This window comes from Centruroides vittatus, unplaced genomic scaffold (genome assembly GCF_030686945.1).
Source record: "Centruroides vittatus isolate TY-2023 unplaced genomic scaffold, ASM3068694v2 contig_453, whole genome shotgun sequence".
NCBI lineage: Eukaryota > Metazoa > Arthropoda > Arachnida > Scorpiones > Buthidae > Centruroides > Centruroides vittatus.
The window spans coordinates 161488-183923 of NW_027122249.1; the positions used below are offsets into that span (position 1 = coordinate 161488).

General features: G+C 27.1%; 2 protein-coding genes across 2 annotated transcripts in view; both read right to left on the reverse strand.

The window, feature by feature from the left end:
- Nucleotides 1-1239: 1239 nt before the first annotated feature.
- LOC136977298 (transmembrane protein 163a-like) lies at nt 1240-6784 on the reverse strand. Its single transcript, XM_067272774.1, has 8 exons — nt 6313-6784; nt 4885-5010; nt 4012-4055; nt 3836-3930; nt 3565-3661; nt 2458-2569; nt 2249-2390; nt 1240-1720 (listed from the first exon to the last, which is right to left on the reverse strand). The coding sequence occupies exons 1-8, from the start codon at nt 6350-6352 to the stop codon at nt 1684-1686; spliced, it is 693 nt and encodes a 230-aa protein (XP_067128875.1). The 5' UTR covers nt 6353-6784; the 3' UTR covers nt 1240-1683.
- Nucleotides 6785-7517: 733 nt separating this feature from the next.
- The window catches only part of Lon (Lon protease), a 73829-nt gene continuing 58910 nt past the window's right edge, over nt 7518-22436 (reverse strand). The window contains exons 18-21 of the mRNA XM_067272751.1: nt 17884-18049; nt 17599-17807; nt 17358-17522; nt 7518-7814 (exon numbers count right to left, since the gene is read on the reverse strand). Coding sequence (XP_067128852.1) covers nt 7665-7814; nt 17358-17522; nt 17599-17807; nt 17884-18049 — 690 coding nt within the window. The 3' untranslated portion in view covers nt 7518-7664. The remainder of the gene's footprint in view (nt 7815-17357; nt 17523-17598; nt 17808-17883; nt 18050-22436) is intronic.

Sequence of the window (22436 nt, forward strand, 5' to 3'; positions counted from 1 at the left end):
GTTATAGTAGTAATTAGTAAAAATAATCATATCTCATTTTCTTGATAATTAATTAGTCCTCGATGGATAGGAACGTGACAAAGACGTACATTTAAGAGTCGCTTTTGTATTGTTTATTCGCATTAAATAGTGTTATTTTCGTAACAACAATGACTTAAAAATTACACCGTTTTTTTAAACGAATAAAGAAAAATTAGTTTAAATTTTTGTACTTTGAAATAATTATCAGCATTCGTTACACTTTCGAATCAGATCCAAGATCACGATAACCTGTTTGTCCGATTTCCACAATGAGCTTAGGACTATTGTATCCGACTTATCGAATCTGGACGGGGGGGGGATGTTTCTTATTTTCTTTACTTGCTAAAAATAATCTTTATTTTCATTTATCACAAAGAAGTCTATCTCATATATTTTTGAACAAAATTCCTATTCTTCCAATGACTTTCAATTTTACTCTGCTTTCACTATCTTCAGTTATTGAAAATTTAAAACCTGAAATTTGTTTCTACCGTTATATATATATATATATATATATATATATATTATATTCCGATGACCGTATAAATTTATTAATGTTATTTTATGAGACGACTTTCTTCGATTTCTTTTATTGCCGTTTCGAATTCCCTAAAGAATGTAAAGTCCAGAAAAATATTGAATGTTTGAAATTTTACTTCCTTTCCGTATATCTTCGGCAATAGATCTCTATATAATAATTCCTATTTACTGTACGAGCTATAGACTACATTTTCCATTAATATAAATATTTGTTTTATATTTACTGACACTCGAAGCAAATACACACGCTGCTGAAGTATTTTTTATGTTAATTTTTTTTTCTTTTAACTGTTCAACGAAACCACACTAAAATATTAATCTTAATATAACTCCACGTTTCATTTAATTTTAAATATTTTATTGGCGTAGAACCAATTCGAAACAGTATCTCTACATCAATAATTAATAAGAAGAGACTTATTCGTATAACTTATATTTTATAAAATGGAAGAATTCCAGTTGAGGTGCTCTCTCGTCTAAATCGATTCTACATATTTTTAATACCAAAGCTCGGATGTTACTAAAAATAAGATGCTCGACAGTTAAATATTTCTAAGAAAGAATACAATTACAGAAGAAAAATGGGGAAAAAAAGGAACCACTTTACTTAATAAAATTAGCGTTAAAAATGTATTAATATATATATAGAAATGTTTATGGTGGAAATAAACTGTTAGATAGAATATCTCGGTAATTTTTATTGATAAAAAGTAATATTACAAACGTTGTGATTATTTCCAATTTTATAAATGAATGTTAAATTTAATATTTATCATCATTAATATTTATCCGTTCTTTATTCACCGCTAAATTAAAACTGGGATGAAGGATGTGGAATCGCTTCAATTATCCAGGCTGTAGATCAGAAGGAAGCGACAGAATTTCTGACCTTCTTTAGTCGATCGCTAATGACAATACTTAATGATGAAAGCAGCAAAGCGGATGTCTTTGTTGCCTGTCATTTCGTCCGTCTTTACAAACGACACGATTGTTTTACAAATAACATTTCCAGGTTCGACATCTTTAAGATCAGTTTTATCAATGAAAACCGACCGAGTTATCTTAATACGTTGGTTAATTAATAGTTATTCCGAGTTGTCTTACGCTGAAACGATTTGAATTTTATTGGCCGATGTTTCTCCTTCTCTCCATAATAACTCTGAAAATTATCATTAAATAGTATTAATAAATAATCACGTTAACTACTTTGTTTACTGGCATTAAGTTACATAATTAACTTTTGAGAATAAAAATTAACGTAAGTTTAACTCGTTTATTAAGAAATTTTAAAAATATATATAATTCTTAAATACTATGACGGAATGGTAAAAATTTTGGTAATGAACTAGTTTTCTATTAAATCTGATTACAGCAAAAATTGTTTTTAGGATCGCTTTTATATACAGTATAATTAAAGTTTAATTTAACTTGCTTCGAAAACAGTAAACAAATTCCGATTCGGAGTACAGGAGTTTTTTGTAATTCACAAATACTTCTTTCGAATTGAATTCGCTTCTATTCCCGTAATGGAATAAATATATATATATAACTTAATTTGTTTATTTTATCAGAAAGTTAATGGAAAAATCAAACTGTAACTGCATCTTCTAAAAACAACCTTCGCTTCACTTCAGATAAGATAAAATGTTTTCTCATCGATTGAACTTTAACCTTAACAAATTCTTACCTAATTCCGTAAGTGAACAATACCAGAGCGATGATCATGCTCATTAATGGATCCAAATAACCTATTTTGTTAATGTAATGGTAGAGCAATTCAGCAACGATGATTAAAATACTTAAAACTGCGCTCAATCCAGTGTTGATGGCTAAAAATGAATATTATATTTGTTATTTTTCGGATAAATGCTATTGTTTTTATGGTTTATTCTTTACCTTCCAGAAGAAGCGATTGACTCTTCATCTTCCTGTAAGCATAAAATTTACTAATTGCCATGATTAAGCACAGAGCCGAAGCCACTGATGTTAGAACAAATACCGCTCTCATCTAAAAACAGAAAGAAAAAAATCAGAGATTAACGATCAATTCATAACCATTTTACTATTTCTAGAGAATCAATTACTTGCTGATTACATATTTAAAGTGTTCTTAAGTAAAGGCGTGAGAATTCCTAATTGTTTTATTGATATAATAACTAAAAATTGTAAATAGCAGCAGAAATTCTCATAAATATAATCAATGCAAAAAAGTTATCGTTAGTATGGTAATATTTATAGGGCTTATTCAACAAAAGAGAAAGGTAAAAATTCGTGTTTGATATATTTTCATATGTCAAAGTTAAATTGTTATTATGGATGATACATTATTAATTACGAAGAGATTATAGACAATGTAGAATGAATATCTGGGACAAATTGATGGGGAGTTAAAATCCAGGTGGTGGAAGCGAGAGAAGATGATGCCAATCGATGCCCCATAAATCTCTAGAAATAGGTTAATGTGAGGGAGGAGTAGACTAGAAAGATTCACCACCCTATGGGCGTATTATCGAAATGATTTGCAAGCATCTTATCGTTTTAAGACAAGACAAAGATAACTTAACGACGTCACTATTTTCTCTAGTCGTTAACTGCGAAATTCAAGTCAAAACGACCGGTGAAGATGATCAAATCCCCGGTGTCAATCGATTGTAATTGTGTCTGGTGTCGATTGAACTTTCATCATCTCTAAAGAAGGTTAACAAAAGGGAAAATACGGTTAAATCCACATAAAATTTGAAGCCTTTCGTCTTCAAATATGTTGTTCCTTTAACAATATGCAGCCTGCAAACTGTGAATTCTTATCAACTAATAAACCGAAGATATAAAATGACCAATTATTATTGTTTTTGTCTGTCTATATTCGAATAAAGATAAAAGGAAAAATTAATTTGATAGAAATTTATATGTTAAAAATGGTTCTGTTAAGTTAAAACACATCTACCGGAAATAAATTATAGATAACTTTTCATTTATTTATTTTAATGTTATCAAAATACTTACTTTAGTTGGATAGTTGAGTGTATTTAAATCTATCAATCCTTTGCAGACGATACCGATCGAAGAAATAATAAATAACACGCCTAACACTAAGCATGCTCTGAAATTTAAACAGATTGATGAGATCTTAGATTAACTTTAAAACGAAATTAATTAATTAAAATCCTTAATTATTTTTTAAAGATTTACGCCAAATTCTTCTTTTCACCTTTATTACAACTTTAACCGATCTTTTAGATGGCAAAATACTGATAAATATTAAATAAAAACTTACGTATTTTCTCGATCTTCCAAATGGATGGAGTAATTTGATCCGTAAAATCTCCAAAAAACAACGGAGCAGCACAGCATATCTAATAAAGAATCCATCTACACGAGAGAATATTTTAAGAAATAAAGTAAAAACAAAAAAAGGTCGGCGAAGATAATTAAAAACAAAAGTTTACTTACCGCAAAAGCATACAATGCCGAACTATTGCAGTAAATAGCGCAAACTACGAAAAAATTAATTATTCACTACAAAATAATTCTAAATAAATGCTATTTTTTAAATTCATTTGTTTCTAAAAAAAGCCTTTTTAAATGTTGGTCATTAGCCTTTGTTAAAAACAAAATTTTATAGCCAAAATGAATTCTGTTTTTACTACTAGATGCCGCTAAAGGTTAGAATGATTGACGCAATTTTTTGGACTCGGCATCAGTCTATCATTTTATTGACATTATCTGAGACTACACAGACATATAATATTCATATTCTGATAACATTTAAAACTAATATTAGGAAGCAACTACAGTTATTTTAAATATATTTTTTAACTCTCTCCGCCTTTGGCACTAAGAGGGCCTTTTTAGCGAGCCTATTATTAGGTTCGGCCAGACCGACCCATGGAGGGAAGGGAACCAACAATTCCGGACGTATCACCCTCGAAAAATTCCCCGGGTCCCCCAAAGCAGTAGACCCTAGAAAGCAACTGTAGTATTAATATAAATTCTTTCTAAATGCAATATATTCCAGTTATGCAACATCTAGCAATTAACAATAAGAATAATTTTAATATAGGCCTACATATGTACAGTTTTAAACTAATATATTTATTCTTTGATTATAAGTGTTGTAAGTTTAAATTATTACGAGTTTTGTTCTAGTGTCTTACAATTACAGTACTGAAACTAGAACGTGTTCGATGTAGATCGAATGTTCTGCATATTATTACATGCAGAATATTAAATACATCAAAGAGTTTTAGTATTAATCCTGTATTTAGAATTGCCGCATTAATAATTGGAGATAATGGATAAATTTTATGTAAAAATAATAATCACCAATTGCTGCTGAAGCTAGAACTACGTTGACAAAAGCAGAAATGCCCATGATCCACAAGACAATTCTTCTCGATTTTACTTTGCTACAGAAATCATCGGAGTAGTTTATTTTCAACGGGATAGATTCTAGAAAATAAAAAATGAGTACAGCTGGAAATTAAGATGCAATAATTAATTGACAATCTGATATCCTTAATCATCACTAGCTAATTTATATTATTTTTTGAGGCAAATATTTACCTCATCCCCTCTTCTTATAAATCCATCACGGAAAGCGCTCTACAAATTTTGAAATTTTTTTTCAATTATACGATTCACTTTAAAATATACTTTATTTTTAAAATTTTTATTTGTGTACTTGCTTTGTTTAAACTGCAATGGCAGCTGTTATCCGGGAAGCCGAATTATACCTGCAAATATAATTTTCATAAAATTTATTTTTTCTAAAAAAAGAAACTAAATATATGGTTATTCTCTAGCAAGCTGTTTTTTAAGCGGAGTTGGATAATATTTTCAGAAATTCATTTGTTACTTTAGCAAAACTTGGTTATTGTTGAAAGAACTAAACATCTCTCATCAGCTTGCATTGTTCGTCCTCTTCCTTTTGACATAAAAGAGTTGCTTTTTTTATCATTGGCAAAGTAGAAGAGCTCTAGATCTATTAATATACTCGACAGGGTTGCAGTGTTTGACATTAATGGATTGTCAGAAACATCCTGCATCGGCTTTCACTTCTTTTATCATTACTGATCAGCATTAACACCCTCAAAATCGAACTAGTCAGTTTAAAATGGAATGCATTTTACCAATTTTACTCCCTACAAAATTAATCTTTTTGTTACAGACACTACTATTCACATTTTCAAAACTTTTATCTATAACACAAAGTAATAAAAATAGTCTTGTTGTTTCTTTCGGAAATTAATTAGTCTATCTCGTATTTTCAATTAATGTAATGGAAAAATTATGTATTTTAGCATTATATTTTAATTTTTTTTTTAAATCGAAATTCCTTAAAACTAATTTAGATTGTTGTTCTTTTAATAGACAAAAAGAAACAATCTAAATGCATTTAATAGCACAGAGCTGGACTTCAGCGCTTTTTATAGACGCATTAAAAATCTTAAATCGCTTTTCCTTTGCACATTATTGTTATAAACAGAAATGACTGCAGATTATTTTAATTTTATTTAGCAGATTTTAAGCAAGTACAATTTTCGTCGTCTAACCTCATTTACAAACAGTAATTTGAAATTGTCATACTTCATTAGGATATGGCGCGTGGTTGATGCAAAGTGCTTGATGGAAATGCCAAAAGTGTTACATCTCATACAGCTATTTCACCCCTCGATTTCTGTTATTTTCTTTTCAAATGTAACATTTTCATTTTAAAAAAAGTTGAAACATATTAATGTAAATTATTCTTACCTTCGATAGTATGTTGGTTGCAAAATACTGTTCCAGTCATATTCAAATTTGACGAATTTTCCCAAAATTATTCTTAGAAGCATGGACATCGAAATTCTGTCAATTCGACAAAAGATCAACTTCTCTTCTCTATCTTTCCACCGTTCCGTGTCCTTTTTGTTTCTTTCCGTTTCTTATCATCTTTGACCTTTGCTTTAATGAAACTAAATAAGCAAATTGTTTGATAGATAAAGCTTACTGATAGATGTCTGTCAATTCCCCGAAATATTCTTTTGTAAATCAATACATTATTATTAAATTTTTTAAAGTTTAATATATTTATTAAAAAATCCGATAGTTGCATTTCCATCTTTTGCAACTATCCCACCTTAGATATTAATATTTATTTTCATATCGGCTTTCGGACATTAATAAATGATACATCAAAGATCCATTGTATATAATGACATATAAGGGAATATTAATAACAAGACTTATCATAAATGCATTTATATATGATGCCAATTTATGATTGCTAACAATTAAAAATGGCATTAAATCAATATTTGCATCTAGAAATTTTCTTAAGCTTAAAACTTTCTTTATATATATATATATATATATATATATATATATAATGCATTATCCCCTTCAAAAGTTTATCAGCAGGTCCTAGTCTATATTGAAATTCGAACCGTTTATTAATTACATTTAAATTGAATAGTTCATAAGGTTATCTTTTTAAAAACTTCTATCAACTTATTTGGAATGAACCAGGATCTAACAGTTATAACATGTTTTAGTTTATAGCTACGCAATTCAATAACCATAGGGTACAATTGCTTCTAGCTGTAATCTTAAAACTCTTACCAGATAAATAAACCTGTTCAAAAAAATATATTTTCTAGGTTTTTAAAATATACTTTTAAAAAATTATAACTAAAAGATAAAAAAAAAAAAAAAAAGCCATGTTTAAGCAAATAATGTTTTTCTCTATAGTGATAGGTATTGTTAGTAATCTCCAAAAGCTTTGAAAATATATTTGTGTGTGTAAACAAATTTAACTTGTGCAAATATTATAAAGATAATAGAAGAAAAACATCTAATAAATGTATTGTTCTGTATTTAATATCTTAATCGCTTATCAAGTTATCTTTTTTTTTTGGTGATTTCAGAAAGAATGATAAAAATTTTGTAAGAAATTATGAACACAAACAACATACAAATATCTATAAAATTAAAATGTATTATTTCGTATATAGATAATAATAATTACATAATTTAATAGCTTTTAATTTTATAGTTGAAAACTCTTCTCTTATATCAAGTTTTCAAAAATTTATCTTATAAAATCTCTAAAGTTGAAACTATAGTTATGTATTATTAAACAACAGATCATAAATGGTCTTGTAATTGTCCACAAAATGCACTTCTAAACCTTCTGTAATATAAGTAGGTAGATCAAAAAAGTCTTTTCTATTCTCTTCTGGCAATATTAAGCATGACACTCCTACTCTTCTAGCCTATAATTAAAATAATTTTATTTAAAATTAATTCTAATAATTAATCATAAAATATTCAAAATTTCAAATATAATACTTGATCTATTTCAATTCTGTCATATGTATAAACACCTATAATTATAACAATTATGAAATGCATCTTCAAAAGAGAACTATTTTAAGCAACAATCAGAATTTTTCAGTGCTTCCCAGATATAAAAAAGTTACATTAAAACTCACACACAAAATAAAAACTATTTAGGAAAAAAACTATTAAAATGGAATAGCATTAAATAAACTTTTTGAATTAATGAACTATAATATGATTTGATTAACCAGTAACAAATTATAAATAAGTTTTATAAACTATTTAATTAAAAAAAATTGTATATTTTTACATCATTAATTGCCAAATAAAATCTTATAATAATTTTCCTATATATAAATTAATAATCTAGAATTATTAGAATTATTATATCTTTTAGAATATTGGTGCAATTTATTGATTTCAATTTAAATTACACAGCTTAGCAATTTAATAAGTTATACAATGGTGTAACTTATTAAATTACACATTTTCTTGTTAAATTTCAATTCTTTCTTCCTTTCTGAAGTATACAGATTTACTAAGTAAATACAGTACATAACAATTCTACAAATAAATAACTAATAAAAATATTTATAACTGATTTGGATATTTTCCACATAATATAATGATATAATTTAACAGCCTTATATTTGTGATAATAATATTGAAGCTTAACATTTATCTATATCATTTGTATAATATTTAAAACTTATTTTACTTAAATATTTTATATTAAATTATAATATTCCATATCTAATAATAAGTTTCAAATATTTTAAAATATGTTCTTAAAACATTCTCCATAGATTAACATTTCAAAATTTATGTATAATGATAATTATTAAAAAAGTATATAATTTGCAATATACTGATATATAATTTATATATTTTTATACAATCATTAATTATATGCTAATATATATGAAAAATTTTTAATATATAATCATCGGTAACAAATGTCTAATAATCTCCATAAACAAGCAATAATTTTAAATAAATGCATTGAATTTCTTGAGATTTAATTGTTATGTCAATAACAGTGTGAATCATTCATTATTATTCCTTATTAATTAAAACTTTTATGAAAATGTAAATTATTAATTATTTTCTATAATTTTCCATGTTATCAAAATATTTTTAAAAATACTTGATGTTTTATTAATGATGAAATTTTTTATGTTTATGAATTCATAAAATGAATGTATTATATAACAAAAATATCATTATACTGTATATATTTATAAAGTATAATTCATAGCCATTTGATTTCATCAGAAATTTGTTTATACAATATTAATTAATATTTTCAACTATTGTAATAAAGACATAATAATTACTTAAGTTTGAATATGCTTTACAAAATGTGACTCAAACATATTAGACATGTAATCATAATAAAGAATTCAATATAAACATGAGAATTAATTATTCTACATTTCACTTATTCATAAATACAAAAATACGCACAGACAAACTCCAGTTTTTGAATTTAGTTTGTTCCTAAAAGTTGTTCAAAAACTAATTTGTTCTCAAATCAAATCAAATTTTCCCATCAGAAACAATATGAAATGAAGCAATATGTTCTTGACCCCAAAATAAAGTCTTTTTTTAAACATTTTTAGCTGTGTTGATTTTTGTGAAACCGTGTTGTATTATTCTTCAAAGTATCGAACACAAATTCGTGTTAATAACAACCACTTGGCTTTTTTCCACCTTTATTTAGTTGAATTCGCCGTTTCTATAACAATGGCTATTGTTGATTTTTGTGAAACCGTGCTGTATTATTCTTCGAAGTATCAAACACAAATTCAACTAAATAAAGGTGGAAAAAAGCCAAGTGGTTGTTATTAACATGAATTTGTGTTTGATACGTCGAAGAATAATACAACACGGTTTCACAAAAATCAACAATAGCCATTGTTATAGAAACGGCGAATTCAACTAAATAAAGGTGGAAAAAAGCCAAGTGGTTGTTATTAACATGAATTTGTGTTTGATACGTCGAAGAATAATACAACACGGTTTCACAAAAATCAACAATAGCCATTGTTATAGAAACGGCGAATTCAACCAAATAAAGGTGGAAAAAAGCCAAGTGGTTGTTATTAACACAAATTTGTGTTTGATACTTCCATTTTTAGCTGTATTTCATGCATAAAAATGCCTACAATTTTAATATATATTAATATATATTAAAAGTAAAATGTTCTGTCATCATCAACTAAAACCAAAACCATCATTTCACAAATGTGCTGTAGAGACTCAACTCTGCCTGGATGAAATATAACCAAAATTAAACAAGACAGACAACAAAGTACTTTATCCACACTTTCCAAAATATTATGTTTCAATTGCTTTGATTTAAATTTTAATTTAAATTAATTAATTAATTAATTAATTTTGATTTTATTTTTAATTTCAGTTTCAGAACAAAAACCAGAGTTTTAATTATTATTTTATTATTTTTTGTTTTAATTAACTGGCTACCTAGTACAGTCAAACCTGTTTTTATGCGCTCTTTTTATGTGCGATTTTTATTTGTGCGATTTTTTTAATGCGAATTTTTAATTTATGCGGTTTTTTTTTCTGCGATTTTTTATTTGTGCGGTATAGTTGGCGACTAGTCTCGTGCGATTCGTCATGTCTCACGTTGACTTATTATAGCTAAATAAACTTATTATGGCATAAATGCACTTATTATAGTAATATTATTGCATGAATATGCGAAAAATGAAATAATTTTCTTTTTAAGTCAACAAAACACCACCTGGACAAAAATATGTAAAACAGACGATAGACCAGACGATGCAGTCAAGTGCTGACATCTGTTGTCAATAAATTCTATTTCGTACGGTTTTGAGTTATTTTCTATGTGAGACTTTTTTATGCGGTCCCTGTTGACCGCATAAAAAAATTATTTTTAAATTGTGTTGCGAAAACTATTATTTACAGCCATTCGTGAAGTTTCGTGAGATTTTTTTTAATGCGTTTTTTTTAATGCGGTCCCTATCCCCCGCATAAAAACAGGTTTGACTGTATTAATAAATATTAAATTAAATATTATCATTATAATATATATAATATTGCATTAATAAATTTGTTATTTAATTTGAGTTAAGCACCATTAAACACAAATTTGCGGATGTCATTTGTATTACACAAATGTCAATTAATGCAGTTTTTATTAATTAATTTGATTTAAATTCAATGTGCATTGCAATCTAATTTGAATAACAATGTCATTGATGGTTTGTATCATGGCATCTCGCAATCTTTTGTGGCACCGAGATGCAAGGCAATTTTGGTGCCACAAACTACTGAATTGGTAGTCCTGTCGTTGATTGGTCAAGCTGTTGGCTTTCTTTATCACAGGAAGTATAAGGAGTTGACCATCTTTGTCTCTCTAATCCAGTGGTTCTTAACCAGTGTTCTGCAAACTTACCTAGACTGTTCCATGAAAGAAAAGTTTTTAAAGTTTTTATTCAAATTTATTCCCATTGCTATATTTGTAGATAATTCCATGTTTCTATTTTATTCAATATATTAAAGTTTATTGCTTCATTGTTTCCTGAGAATGGTAAACATGGAATTCTTATCAATTTCTGAATGTATTGATAGTAATGCTTCATGTAATAAGAAGTATAAGCCACCGGCCTGGTGGCCGGTGGCTTATACTTTAGTACACCCGGTAGCTTATACTTAAATAGGCCACCGGGTTAAAATTGTTCCTTTAAAAAACACATTAAAAACATCCAAATTAAAACAAAAGTAAGAAATTCGAAAACTTGCGGATCTTACAGACATCTTCAATTTTAATCTATCCAGTAGGAGACTTCCAGACTTTTATATCTACTTGAGGGGCACTGTTTAATGTAGATTTCTGGTGTTCCTCTGGTGACGAATTAACTTTAAAATTTTGATTATCGAATTTCGTCCTTAGGTAATTTTCTTAATCGATCCAAGAAGACACAGTCTGTTCAAAAAACATTTTTGAGTCCTTCATTTATTAAAGATGTCTTTAAGATAATTGAAGATGTCTGTAAGATCTGCCAGTTTCCGAATTTTTTACTTTTGTTTTAATTTGGATGTTTTTCATGTGTTTTTTAAAGGAACGATTTTAACCCGGTGGCCTAGCAGCCTCAAAGGAAAGGTCTGGTCGTCAAAGGGTGTTCTGGAACACGAAAAAGAAATAAATGGTGGACTCAAAAATGTTTTTTGAACAGACTGTGTCTTCTTGGATCGATTATACAAATGAATGTTCTGTGACATCAGAAAGATTCAGAATAATCAAGAGCTGGCCACAGCTCTAATCTGTGGCCAGTTCTTGATGAGTAGCTTATTTGGTGAGTTATTGTACAGCAACTGGGGCAAATATGGCATTCAAAATTTTGTTTGTAAACTGAATTGTTCGAAAAGTAAGACATTTCAAACCCAAGGTTTGACTATATCACATTTTTTTAATCTCAGAGTACACTTTTCAAATTCATTCTAGTTGTACAAAATAGAGGCATATCTTACAATCAACAACATCTTACAGCAACGGTCGGGGAACCGGGTTAAATTACCCCAAATGGGATAAAAATGAAATTATTGGGGTAATAAGGAATTTATATATTTAGATTTAAAAAAAAAAATAAAAAATATATAAAGTGTCAGAACTGAAGATAACTTGATTATTTATAAGACGTTGACTTATCATAGCTGGATAAGTTTATTATAGCACGAATGAACTCATTATAGTAATATTATTGCATGAATATGCTAAAACTAAAATAAAAAATTATCACAAAGAAATAAAGTAAGAAGAAAAACTTTAACTAACATTTTTTAAGGCAAGGAAACATAACCTGGACAAATCTATCCGAAACAAAGGATGTACAGTACCATACGATACAGTCAAGTGCTGACATCTGTCGTCTATTAATTTTTTTGCGATGGTAGATTTTACCAAGAGTGACGAACTTTTCTTAACCCTTTTCTTTACTATGGTATAAGAGCCTTTGTTTATGTTAATTGTGCTCTTTTCGTTTTTACACAATATTTTGCAATACATGAATACGAGGACATACCATTTCATCACCAATTTCGATGATCAAGGTAAGCCATAATTTTAAAATTTAATTTAATTTAAGAGTTTTTAAACCTCTGGTTTTTTCACCCTTCAGATGGCAGCAGATAGAAATAGGAAAAGAACATACAAGGAAGAATTCCTTAAATATGGTTTTACACAAATAGAAGACAAGGGTACAATGAACCACAGTGTGTTATATGTTTGAAAGTACTGACTTCAGAATCCTTCAAAAAAAGTCAATTGAAGAAACATTTGGATAATTTGCATTCATATCTGTCTTCCAAACTGCAAGAATACTTTGTAAATTTAGAAATGTCTGTCAAAAGACAAAGACTGGACAGCAACTTGTTAGGTACCTTTTGATCAATGTTCAGCATCAATGGCTAGCTTTGAAGTAGTCTGGTTGATTGCCCGAAACCATATACTATTGGTGAGGATTTGGTTAAACCAGCAGCGGTGAAAATGGCAGAGATCATGTGTGGTCAGAAAGAAGCGAAGAAACTGAAATCAGTGCCGTTGTCTGCAAGAATTATTAAAAAAAGAATTTCTATCTTGGCACAAAATGTAAGGGAACAGGTTACTTTCTCACTAAAACAAGCTAAATATTTTGCTATTCAACTTGATGAGACTACAGATGTCAGTAGCAATTCACAACTAATGGTGTATGTTCACTACAAAGGTACACATGCAATTGAAGAGGAATTGTTGTTTTGTTCTCCTCTCTAGTTAAGATCTCGTGGAATTGATGTGTATAAAAAGGTTATTGAACACTTTAATACTCAAAGCATTAATTTAAAGTGGGAAAACTGCATTGCTGTGTCTGTTGATGGAGCTCCAGCTATGATGGGTCATATTAATGGTTTTTCAGCCTTCGTGAGAAAAAATAATCCCAAAATTGAAGTTAGTCACTGTATGATCCATTGCCAAGCACTTCTTGTGAAACATTTGGAACCTACATTGGAAGCCGTCATGCATGATGTCATCAAGATTGTTAATGCTGTCAAAGGACATACACTAAACACACGGCTATTTTGTGAATTATGTCAGGACGGTAAAGCTGAATATATAGACCTACTTTATTATACAGAAGTAAGGTGGCTTTCTTGCGGAAATGTTCTGAATTGAGTATGGTCTCTCAAGATCGAACTTGAAATTTGTTTAGTTGATCAAAAGCATATTCTCGCACATAAGTTTAAAAACGCCTCATGGGTTGTACATCTTGCACATTTAGCTGACATTTTTGAGTATATAAATGTATTGAACAAAGAATTGCAAGAAAAAACACTAATTCCATTTCAGCCAGAAAAAAAAATGTCAGCATTTGGATTAAAGCTTCTATATTGGACACAGAAAGTAGAACAAAACAAGATAGCTTCTTTTTCAAAGTTGGCTTTGTTTTTCGAAAATTGTGAAAAAATTACTTTTGATGACATCAAGGATACAGTTATGATGCATCTTATCAAACTCATAGAGCGGTTACTTTCCAGATCTTGATTTACATACTGTCAGTTGGGTTGTAGATCCTTTTAAATGTGAAATTGCTAACATCCCAGAAGAGCCTCAAAGTTTGGCAGAGGCACTTTTTGAACTTTGATCTAATAATGAAGCACATATTCAATTTAAGAACAAAGCAGATCTGTCATCTTTTTGGATGTCAGAAGCTGCAAAGGCTTTCAGAATTGCACATGAGGAGACGATAAAAAAGTTGTTGCCATTTGCAACAACCTACCTTTGTGAACAAGGATTTTCCACTCTAATGAACATAAGAACAAAGAATGGAAATTGATTGAATGCCAAGACTGTATTCAAATTGCTCTGACATCAAAAAGCCCAAATTTTGAAGTTATTGTATCAAACATGAAACATCATCATTTCTCCAAAACCTAAAGAGTAAAAGTTTTCAATGAAATTATTTTGTTCCAAAATGATAATTTTATTTGGTTTGTCTATTATTTATAATTTTCACGAAACTTTTTTCATTTTCATTGTAAAATGATTCAATAAATAGTGTTTACTTTAAATTTGTATCGATTTTCTCCTTTTCAAAGTGATGGGGGGTAATATCAACTTACACAAATATATTTTGGGGTAATGGCTAAAAAAGTTCCCCACCTCCTGTCTTACAGTAACAGTCCAAATTAACAATTAGCAAATAGAAATTGGAATTAAAATAGAAATTGGTACATTATGCACTAATTAATGGATAACTTCAGTCATACTGCTCACATCAGTTAAAAAAAGCTGTACTAGTAAAAATAATTTAATTTAAATATTAAAATAAACATTATAGTATTAAATGTTATCATATATGCAGAAGAGCATTGAAATAAAATTGTCAAACATTGCCTAATTCATAATATTTGTATTTTTTTCAGACTTCTGGTTAATTGATAAACCTCAATAAAAATAATTATTACAAAATTGTTCAATCAAAAAACTCTTGTACTGTGATTTTGAAATCAAATTTTATCTTAGAACCAGCAAAATTAGTATTGTATATTGAAAGTACACAATTTGAATGTGCATTACAGCTAAAGCCTGGAATTGCATAAAAGTAGAATTAACTGGCTATTGTTAACTTTATCCAAGTTGCAAGAGGATAATGCCAACATTATCCAAAAATGAATGAATAAAGAAAAAACAAAGCTTAAAATTTGGGCTTTATCCAGATAATGAGAAGTCTCTACTATTGTTTGAATAGAGTTGAACACAGGGGCTTCCTTTTTATGAATATAAATATTTTGTTTTTTAGCTACTACATGGATAGCTACTACATGGACAGTAGAAACAGAGTAACATTGCCAGATCTGTCAATTTATCATAAGATTTCATGCCAATTTTTGATATGGCAACAATTTTTTCAATCTGATAAGTTTATTGTGGACAGATAAAAATTATGTCTTAAAGTCTTTTCGAACAGACATAGGATTACATAAAAACATCCTGCAATACTACCTTTACTTGAAACTGTGTCACAAAAAATTGAAAACATGTTAAAAACTGCAACATAGGAACTTTTTTTTATTGTATTTATTACTATAATTAATCCCTGGTAATATGCCATTTAATATCTATGTATATATTGGTATTCTGTAAATCAAAGTACTACTTTTTGTTACTTTATAGCTAAATCTGATGATACTTTTTGATGACATAATTGACAACATTTATTTTTGTTTACCTGATTTTTTATGTAATAGAAATAATAAATTCTAGTTGATTTAAAAAAACAAAATTCCTCCTTTATCCATCTAATTTTCATTGGAAAGATCACAGATTATCGGCTAATTTGGAATCTTAATTTGCTCCTCACTTTAACCAAAATGGAGTTGATAAAACTCAGATTTTAAGTTTTGATTTTGTTTCATCCATCAACATTTGAATAATGTCAGCTTTATCTGCCAGTGATTTGGATAGAGTTCAAAATTAATAAATTGTTATTTGCTTTAACCAAAAGACTTGGATAAAGTTAGCATTAGCCAGTTAATCCTAGCTTTATCTGATTCACAGACTTTAGACATAACATATATATTTGCATCTGTTGATAAGTGCTTTGTAAAGTAATTTATTTAAAAAAAAAAAAAGGTCAACACCTCTTATACCAAATTCATTAATTTCTTGCATAATTAAACTATAATAATTAATTTATAATATCTATAATTAACTTCTTGTTTAAGTAAAGCTTGAACTGGTATATGAAATAGTTTATCACTTATTCATTTAAATTCTTGTTTCTATCCATGATTTAAAATATTTTAATTTTACAATATATTTATTTCTAATTCTTTATTTTTATCGAGAGCAACACAAAATTCATTATAAATTTTCAAAACAAATTCAAATATCCATATCCAAAACAAGACGTGAATGCAATTCAGCATATAAAGATGAATGCCTTAATAAATTTTGTTATCAGATTTAGGATGAGATTTTAAGACTTGTAAATCATCTTCAAATCTTCTTAACTTTAAGATGCTTATGCAACTATTAAAATAGCTTAAAATTTTAATTTTCAAAGTAAATTATCAAGAGAAATCAAAAAGTTACTAATTTTACTGTAATTTATATAAATTACAGTTATATTAAATCAAATATTCAAAATAAAATTTCTTTTCTAGAATAAGTCTTAATCTCTAAAAAAGACTTATTGTATCAGCAACAGATTTTATTATATAAGTTGTTATACCATATATATAATAAAAATTTAATGTACAATAATATACATTTATTCTACTCTCCATGAATTCTTTAAAAAACAATTTATGTATTTAAAAAAGTATATTAAATAATATTTTTTATATATATGAATAAATAATTGCTACTGTAAAAAATTAAGTGTAGATTTTAACATGAAAATTTAGATTAAATATTTTTACAAAAAAAAAAAATAAAATAAAATACTAACAGCAATTATTTTCTCCTTTATACCACCAACAGGTAAAACTTTTCCTGTCAGAGAGACTTCTCCAGTCATTGCTATATTTTTATTAATTGACTGATTCAAAGCAAGAGAAATAAGAGCAGTGACCATTGTGCACCCTGCACTTGGACCATCTTTTGGTACAGCTCCCTAAGAAAATTTATTGAATTTATAAATATTTTAGTTTTTTAAAGGTTAAATTGTAAAAAATAATACTAGAAATTACTTCAGGAACATGCAAATGGATGTTTGCTTTTTGTAAAAAATTATTAGCTGGCTTTTCTTTTAATAACAATGATTTTGCAAAAGAATACGCAATATTAGCACTTTCTTTCATAACATCACCCAAATGTCCCGTCAATTGAAGTGAACCTTCTGATTTTTCTTCATCAAATGGACGACAGAGTGTAGTTTCAATATATAATGTGGAACCACCTTAGAAATATAAAATTTATTTTTAGATAAAAATAGTATAATAGTAATACTAAAATCAGAATTATTAACTCATTACCCATAGCAGTCCAAGCTAAACCCATAACTACACCTGGTGGAGTATTTTCATATAAACGATCATGAGTAAATAGTGGTTTTCCAACAAACTTTTGCAAGGTATCAACTGTAACTTCAATTTTCTCTGATTTTTCATTAACAATATTAAATGCACAAGCTCTCAATATCTAAAAAAAAAATTAATAGTAATAATAAGTAATAGCAAATATAAGAAATTATTTGAAAATATTTAAAAATCACAAAAAAAGAAAATATTCAACAATTGATATGATTTATAATTTATTCATACGTTCCATTTCCATTTTAAATTTTTTACCAGAGCATTGTTGTCAAATTATATTTTAATTTACTACATAATAGTCATTGTATATTATAATTTTGTATACTAAATTCTGTCAGTTACAATAACAAATTTTTTCAGAACTTATTTAAATAAACCAATTAATTCTACAGTTGTGCTACAATAAAATCATAAAATATATTAACTATTAATTACAACTGTTTAAAATAGATAATTTATCAAACTAAAATTGTAATGTATAAATGTTCCATCTTTTGGAAAAAAAAGAAAAGAAAAAATTAACATTCATTCTATTTACAAAATCATTGTAAAAATTATTCAGATAAATCAGACAGACAAATAAAAGAAAGAAAGCATTTGATATCAAAAATTCTTAAGACAAATCTATCATACACACTATATTTATGTTTCATTTAGAATTAAATTAGTTCAAAATGATAAACAAACTTAATGAGAAAAAATTCAAATTAAAAGAAAATTTAAAAAATATAGCAGACTGCACTCAAGTTTCAAATGTTATAACTTTTATTTATTAAATTAAAGTTATTAAACTAAAATTCCAAACTGATTAGGAACTAATAATTAGAAATATTCTTCTCTCTAATAAGTACTGATTTCAATAATAATGTTTAAAATATATTTAGAAATAATAATAATATGAATTATGTTAAAAATACAGTATATGTTAAATTGAAAATAGTTTACCATGATGAAAAAATTTTAAAAGATTTATAAACACAAACAAAATAGAGGATAGGAATTAGTAATATAGTTTATAATAAACATTTTTTAAATCTTTCAGTCCAACATCAGCTTTTCCCCAGATCAGATGATTTAAAACTGTTCCCAGTATATAAATAAATAACTGATTCCTATATGTCTATTCTGTTTTTGTTCTTAATCATACAAAATCATTATTTCCTTCTTTAAATAATTCAAAATTTAAATACATACATTTGTATTTATTTAATTATATTTTAAAATATAGTGGTAAAACAGTTTATAAATGATATATTCTAAATATATTATATATACTGCATATTATATTGTATATTTAAAAGTATATTATAAACAATATTAATAAAATAATTTTAAATAAGAGCATTTTGTAAAAATCATTTTCAATTCTTTATTGAATCATCACCAAATTTTGCAATACATTTAAATTTTAGAACAAAATATTTTTCTATTGGATCGGCTTTATAATTTAAATATATTATAGAACTGAATCAATAAATTGTTATAAAAATATTCTGATTATCCAAAGCAATTTTATCATTATTTATGATGATATATCAATGAATATAAATCTTTAAACATTTCAGGACTTGCCTAAATATAATAATATTCAAAATGGGAAAATCTACATAAATTTCTTTTTTAAATATAAAGCATAAAAAAACTTAAATTCATATACAACTGTGAGAACCTGGACTTAACAAAAAAAATTTGTAAGTAAACATTTAATTTTTGAAATTAAAACTTGCTATAATTTTTCCCACAACCGTTAAAATTGTAAAAGGTATGATTTTATCCCTCTATAGAGTCACTTCCCTATCAAGATGATACATCAAATGTGTCACCTGGAACTTGGTGACGAGAATTTGCTATTGGACATAGGTGTTGTAACACTGCCAAAGAAAGCATGGGGAAAATGAGAAGACCCCCAGATAAAAAGCAAGGTCCAATGATGACAGAGTTTGTAATCACTGTTAGTTCTCCATCTTTGGACTAGTGGTTGCACCCGATCCCTTTTGGATACTGCTTAAGTAGCCATCACAAACCCTCTGCCTACCTTAAGGCATTCGGAGACTTTTGCACTTTTCGATTTGTCAAATCTTCTCTCAAACAATCTTGCAGACCAGCAGGACATCAATCTGCCAATTCTTTGATTCTCAACAAGGATCAACCTCGATTTTACTAAGGTATTTATCGATGCAAAGACAATTGTAAACTCTACAATATTAACAATAAGGGTTACCTTTTTCCCCCATATTGTGTTATAAAATTAGCAGCAAGCTAAGCTCCTTATATAACTTATGTGTATTATTGCTATGCAAATAAATGAGTATTGTTAATTGTTAAATTTGTAGTGGATTGCACTCACTTCTTCTGGTTGTCTCTCAGGCCATCTCCATCCCGGGCCCAAGCACCTACAAATGTGACCGCTTCTGAATAAAAGCAATCATAACGGTTTCTGTGTCTGTCCAAAAGACACAGTGGTGTCAGTCCTGACGAATTAGTCATCGCCAACACAATGTTGACCCTTTGATCAAGTGGTGCCGAAGCATAGGGTCACTTTGCACATTGTCACACAATAGTAAATATTTATTTGTACAAGTCTGCCAAATTATTGAGCTATAATATGGCTTTAATATTAAATGGCCATATTACAGCCTGATAATTTGACAATTTGCTTGGCTTTAACTCCAAACTGGTTTTTGAGTTGACATTTATAAATACTTCGTTTTTCATTTTAATTTGTGTTAAAACTAATAGAATAAATAACTTCCAAAAAACCATAAAAGATCAAACAGACAAAATCAAAACATTAACAATTAACAAAAACAGATATAAATATACAAAAAGAAAAAGTATTAATAATAAAATCATACAAATACATCCATACACGATTTGTATAAAATTTTAAAATGGTTAAAATAAAATTCAATAAAAAAAACAAAAATAAAAATTACTCATACAGATAAAAAGAATTACATATTAAAGCGAATTTCATAAATACAATTTTATTGGCTTTAATTTTGTAAATTATAATGGAAAAACCCATTCATAAATGTAACTTAAAAACCTTAAAAATATTAAATGATTTATAATGTTGAATAATTATTAATTAAAATTTCATCAACAATAACATAAGCCAAAGATATAGATTTAAAATTATATAACAAGAATATTCAGATACTAATTGTTTAAATTAATAGAAATATATTCAGTGTAAAACCTGGAAGAATATTTATGACAAGAACAAAGTGAAAATAAATAAATCATCATCATCAATACAAATATAAAATGTTCTAAGGATAAAAATAATTTAAGCCAGATCACAATTAAAAAAGAAATAAAAAAAATTACACAGTATAATATCCAATTAAATGGTCTCGAACAATTCTCATAGTTTCTGATCATAATTCCAACATACTTAGGTATAAAGCCATTTATTTCTATAATCTAGTCATTATGGTATATTATATTCTATTATAGAAATATCATACCATTAATTCCTTCACACAGAATATATGTCATTATATAAATAAATCTTTTTATTTGTTCTTGTCAACTTTTTGTGATATTTTGTTATTCAATATTATAACTGAAATTTATGTACCGAAATTCTAATAAACATAAAAAATTTAGAAAAAAAATTACATAAGCTTATTGCATATTAACACAGATAATTTCTCTGAGTTTCATTTTATTCAAATTCCAAGAAATCTAATGTTAATCCTACTTAAGAAAAAGATCTTAACTGGAAATAATTATTTTTCTTTGCTTTTTCTTTGTTCTTCATTATATTAAGAATCTGAATTAAAATTATTTAAAATTCTTAGAAAAAAGAAATCAATATAATTTAAAGATCTTCACACAAGTCTGAAAAATTTTTAAAAAAATACAATTATATATTTACGTACATAATACCACAAATGAAAGAATTGTGACACCTTATTGCCATCTAAAATGAATGTCAGAAACGAACTGAATTAAGTAAGTTAATTGATGATGATATGAGCTGTTAAATAGAAATTACTAATTAATTTGTCAATCATTTCATGTTATATAGATTACCAATCTTCTGAACGTTTACACACATTAATATGCTTGAAATGAACTTACATCAGCTCTCAGAGATTTACATAAAAATATCTGAAAAGCATATTTTTATTTCATGAACCTTTATTTTTAATATTAAAAGAACCTGTCTAAAATGACAAGTTTTTTTAATATTATAAATTTAAAAAAAAAGTACAAAAGTTTAGAGCAGTGATGATAATACTGTGATATATAAAGTATAGAATAAAATATTTTAAGTGAAAAAAATAAACTGAACTATATAATTATAGTGATAATTCAGGTATTTTAGAAGTAATAACATTTCTAACAAATATAATTAGAAAATTAAAATCATATTATAATAATTAAATGAATGTACTAACAATATAGAATAGTGTGTAGAAACAATAAAACAAATTCAACAGAAACATTTTTAATTTAGTCATATTACTATATATTATAAA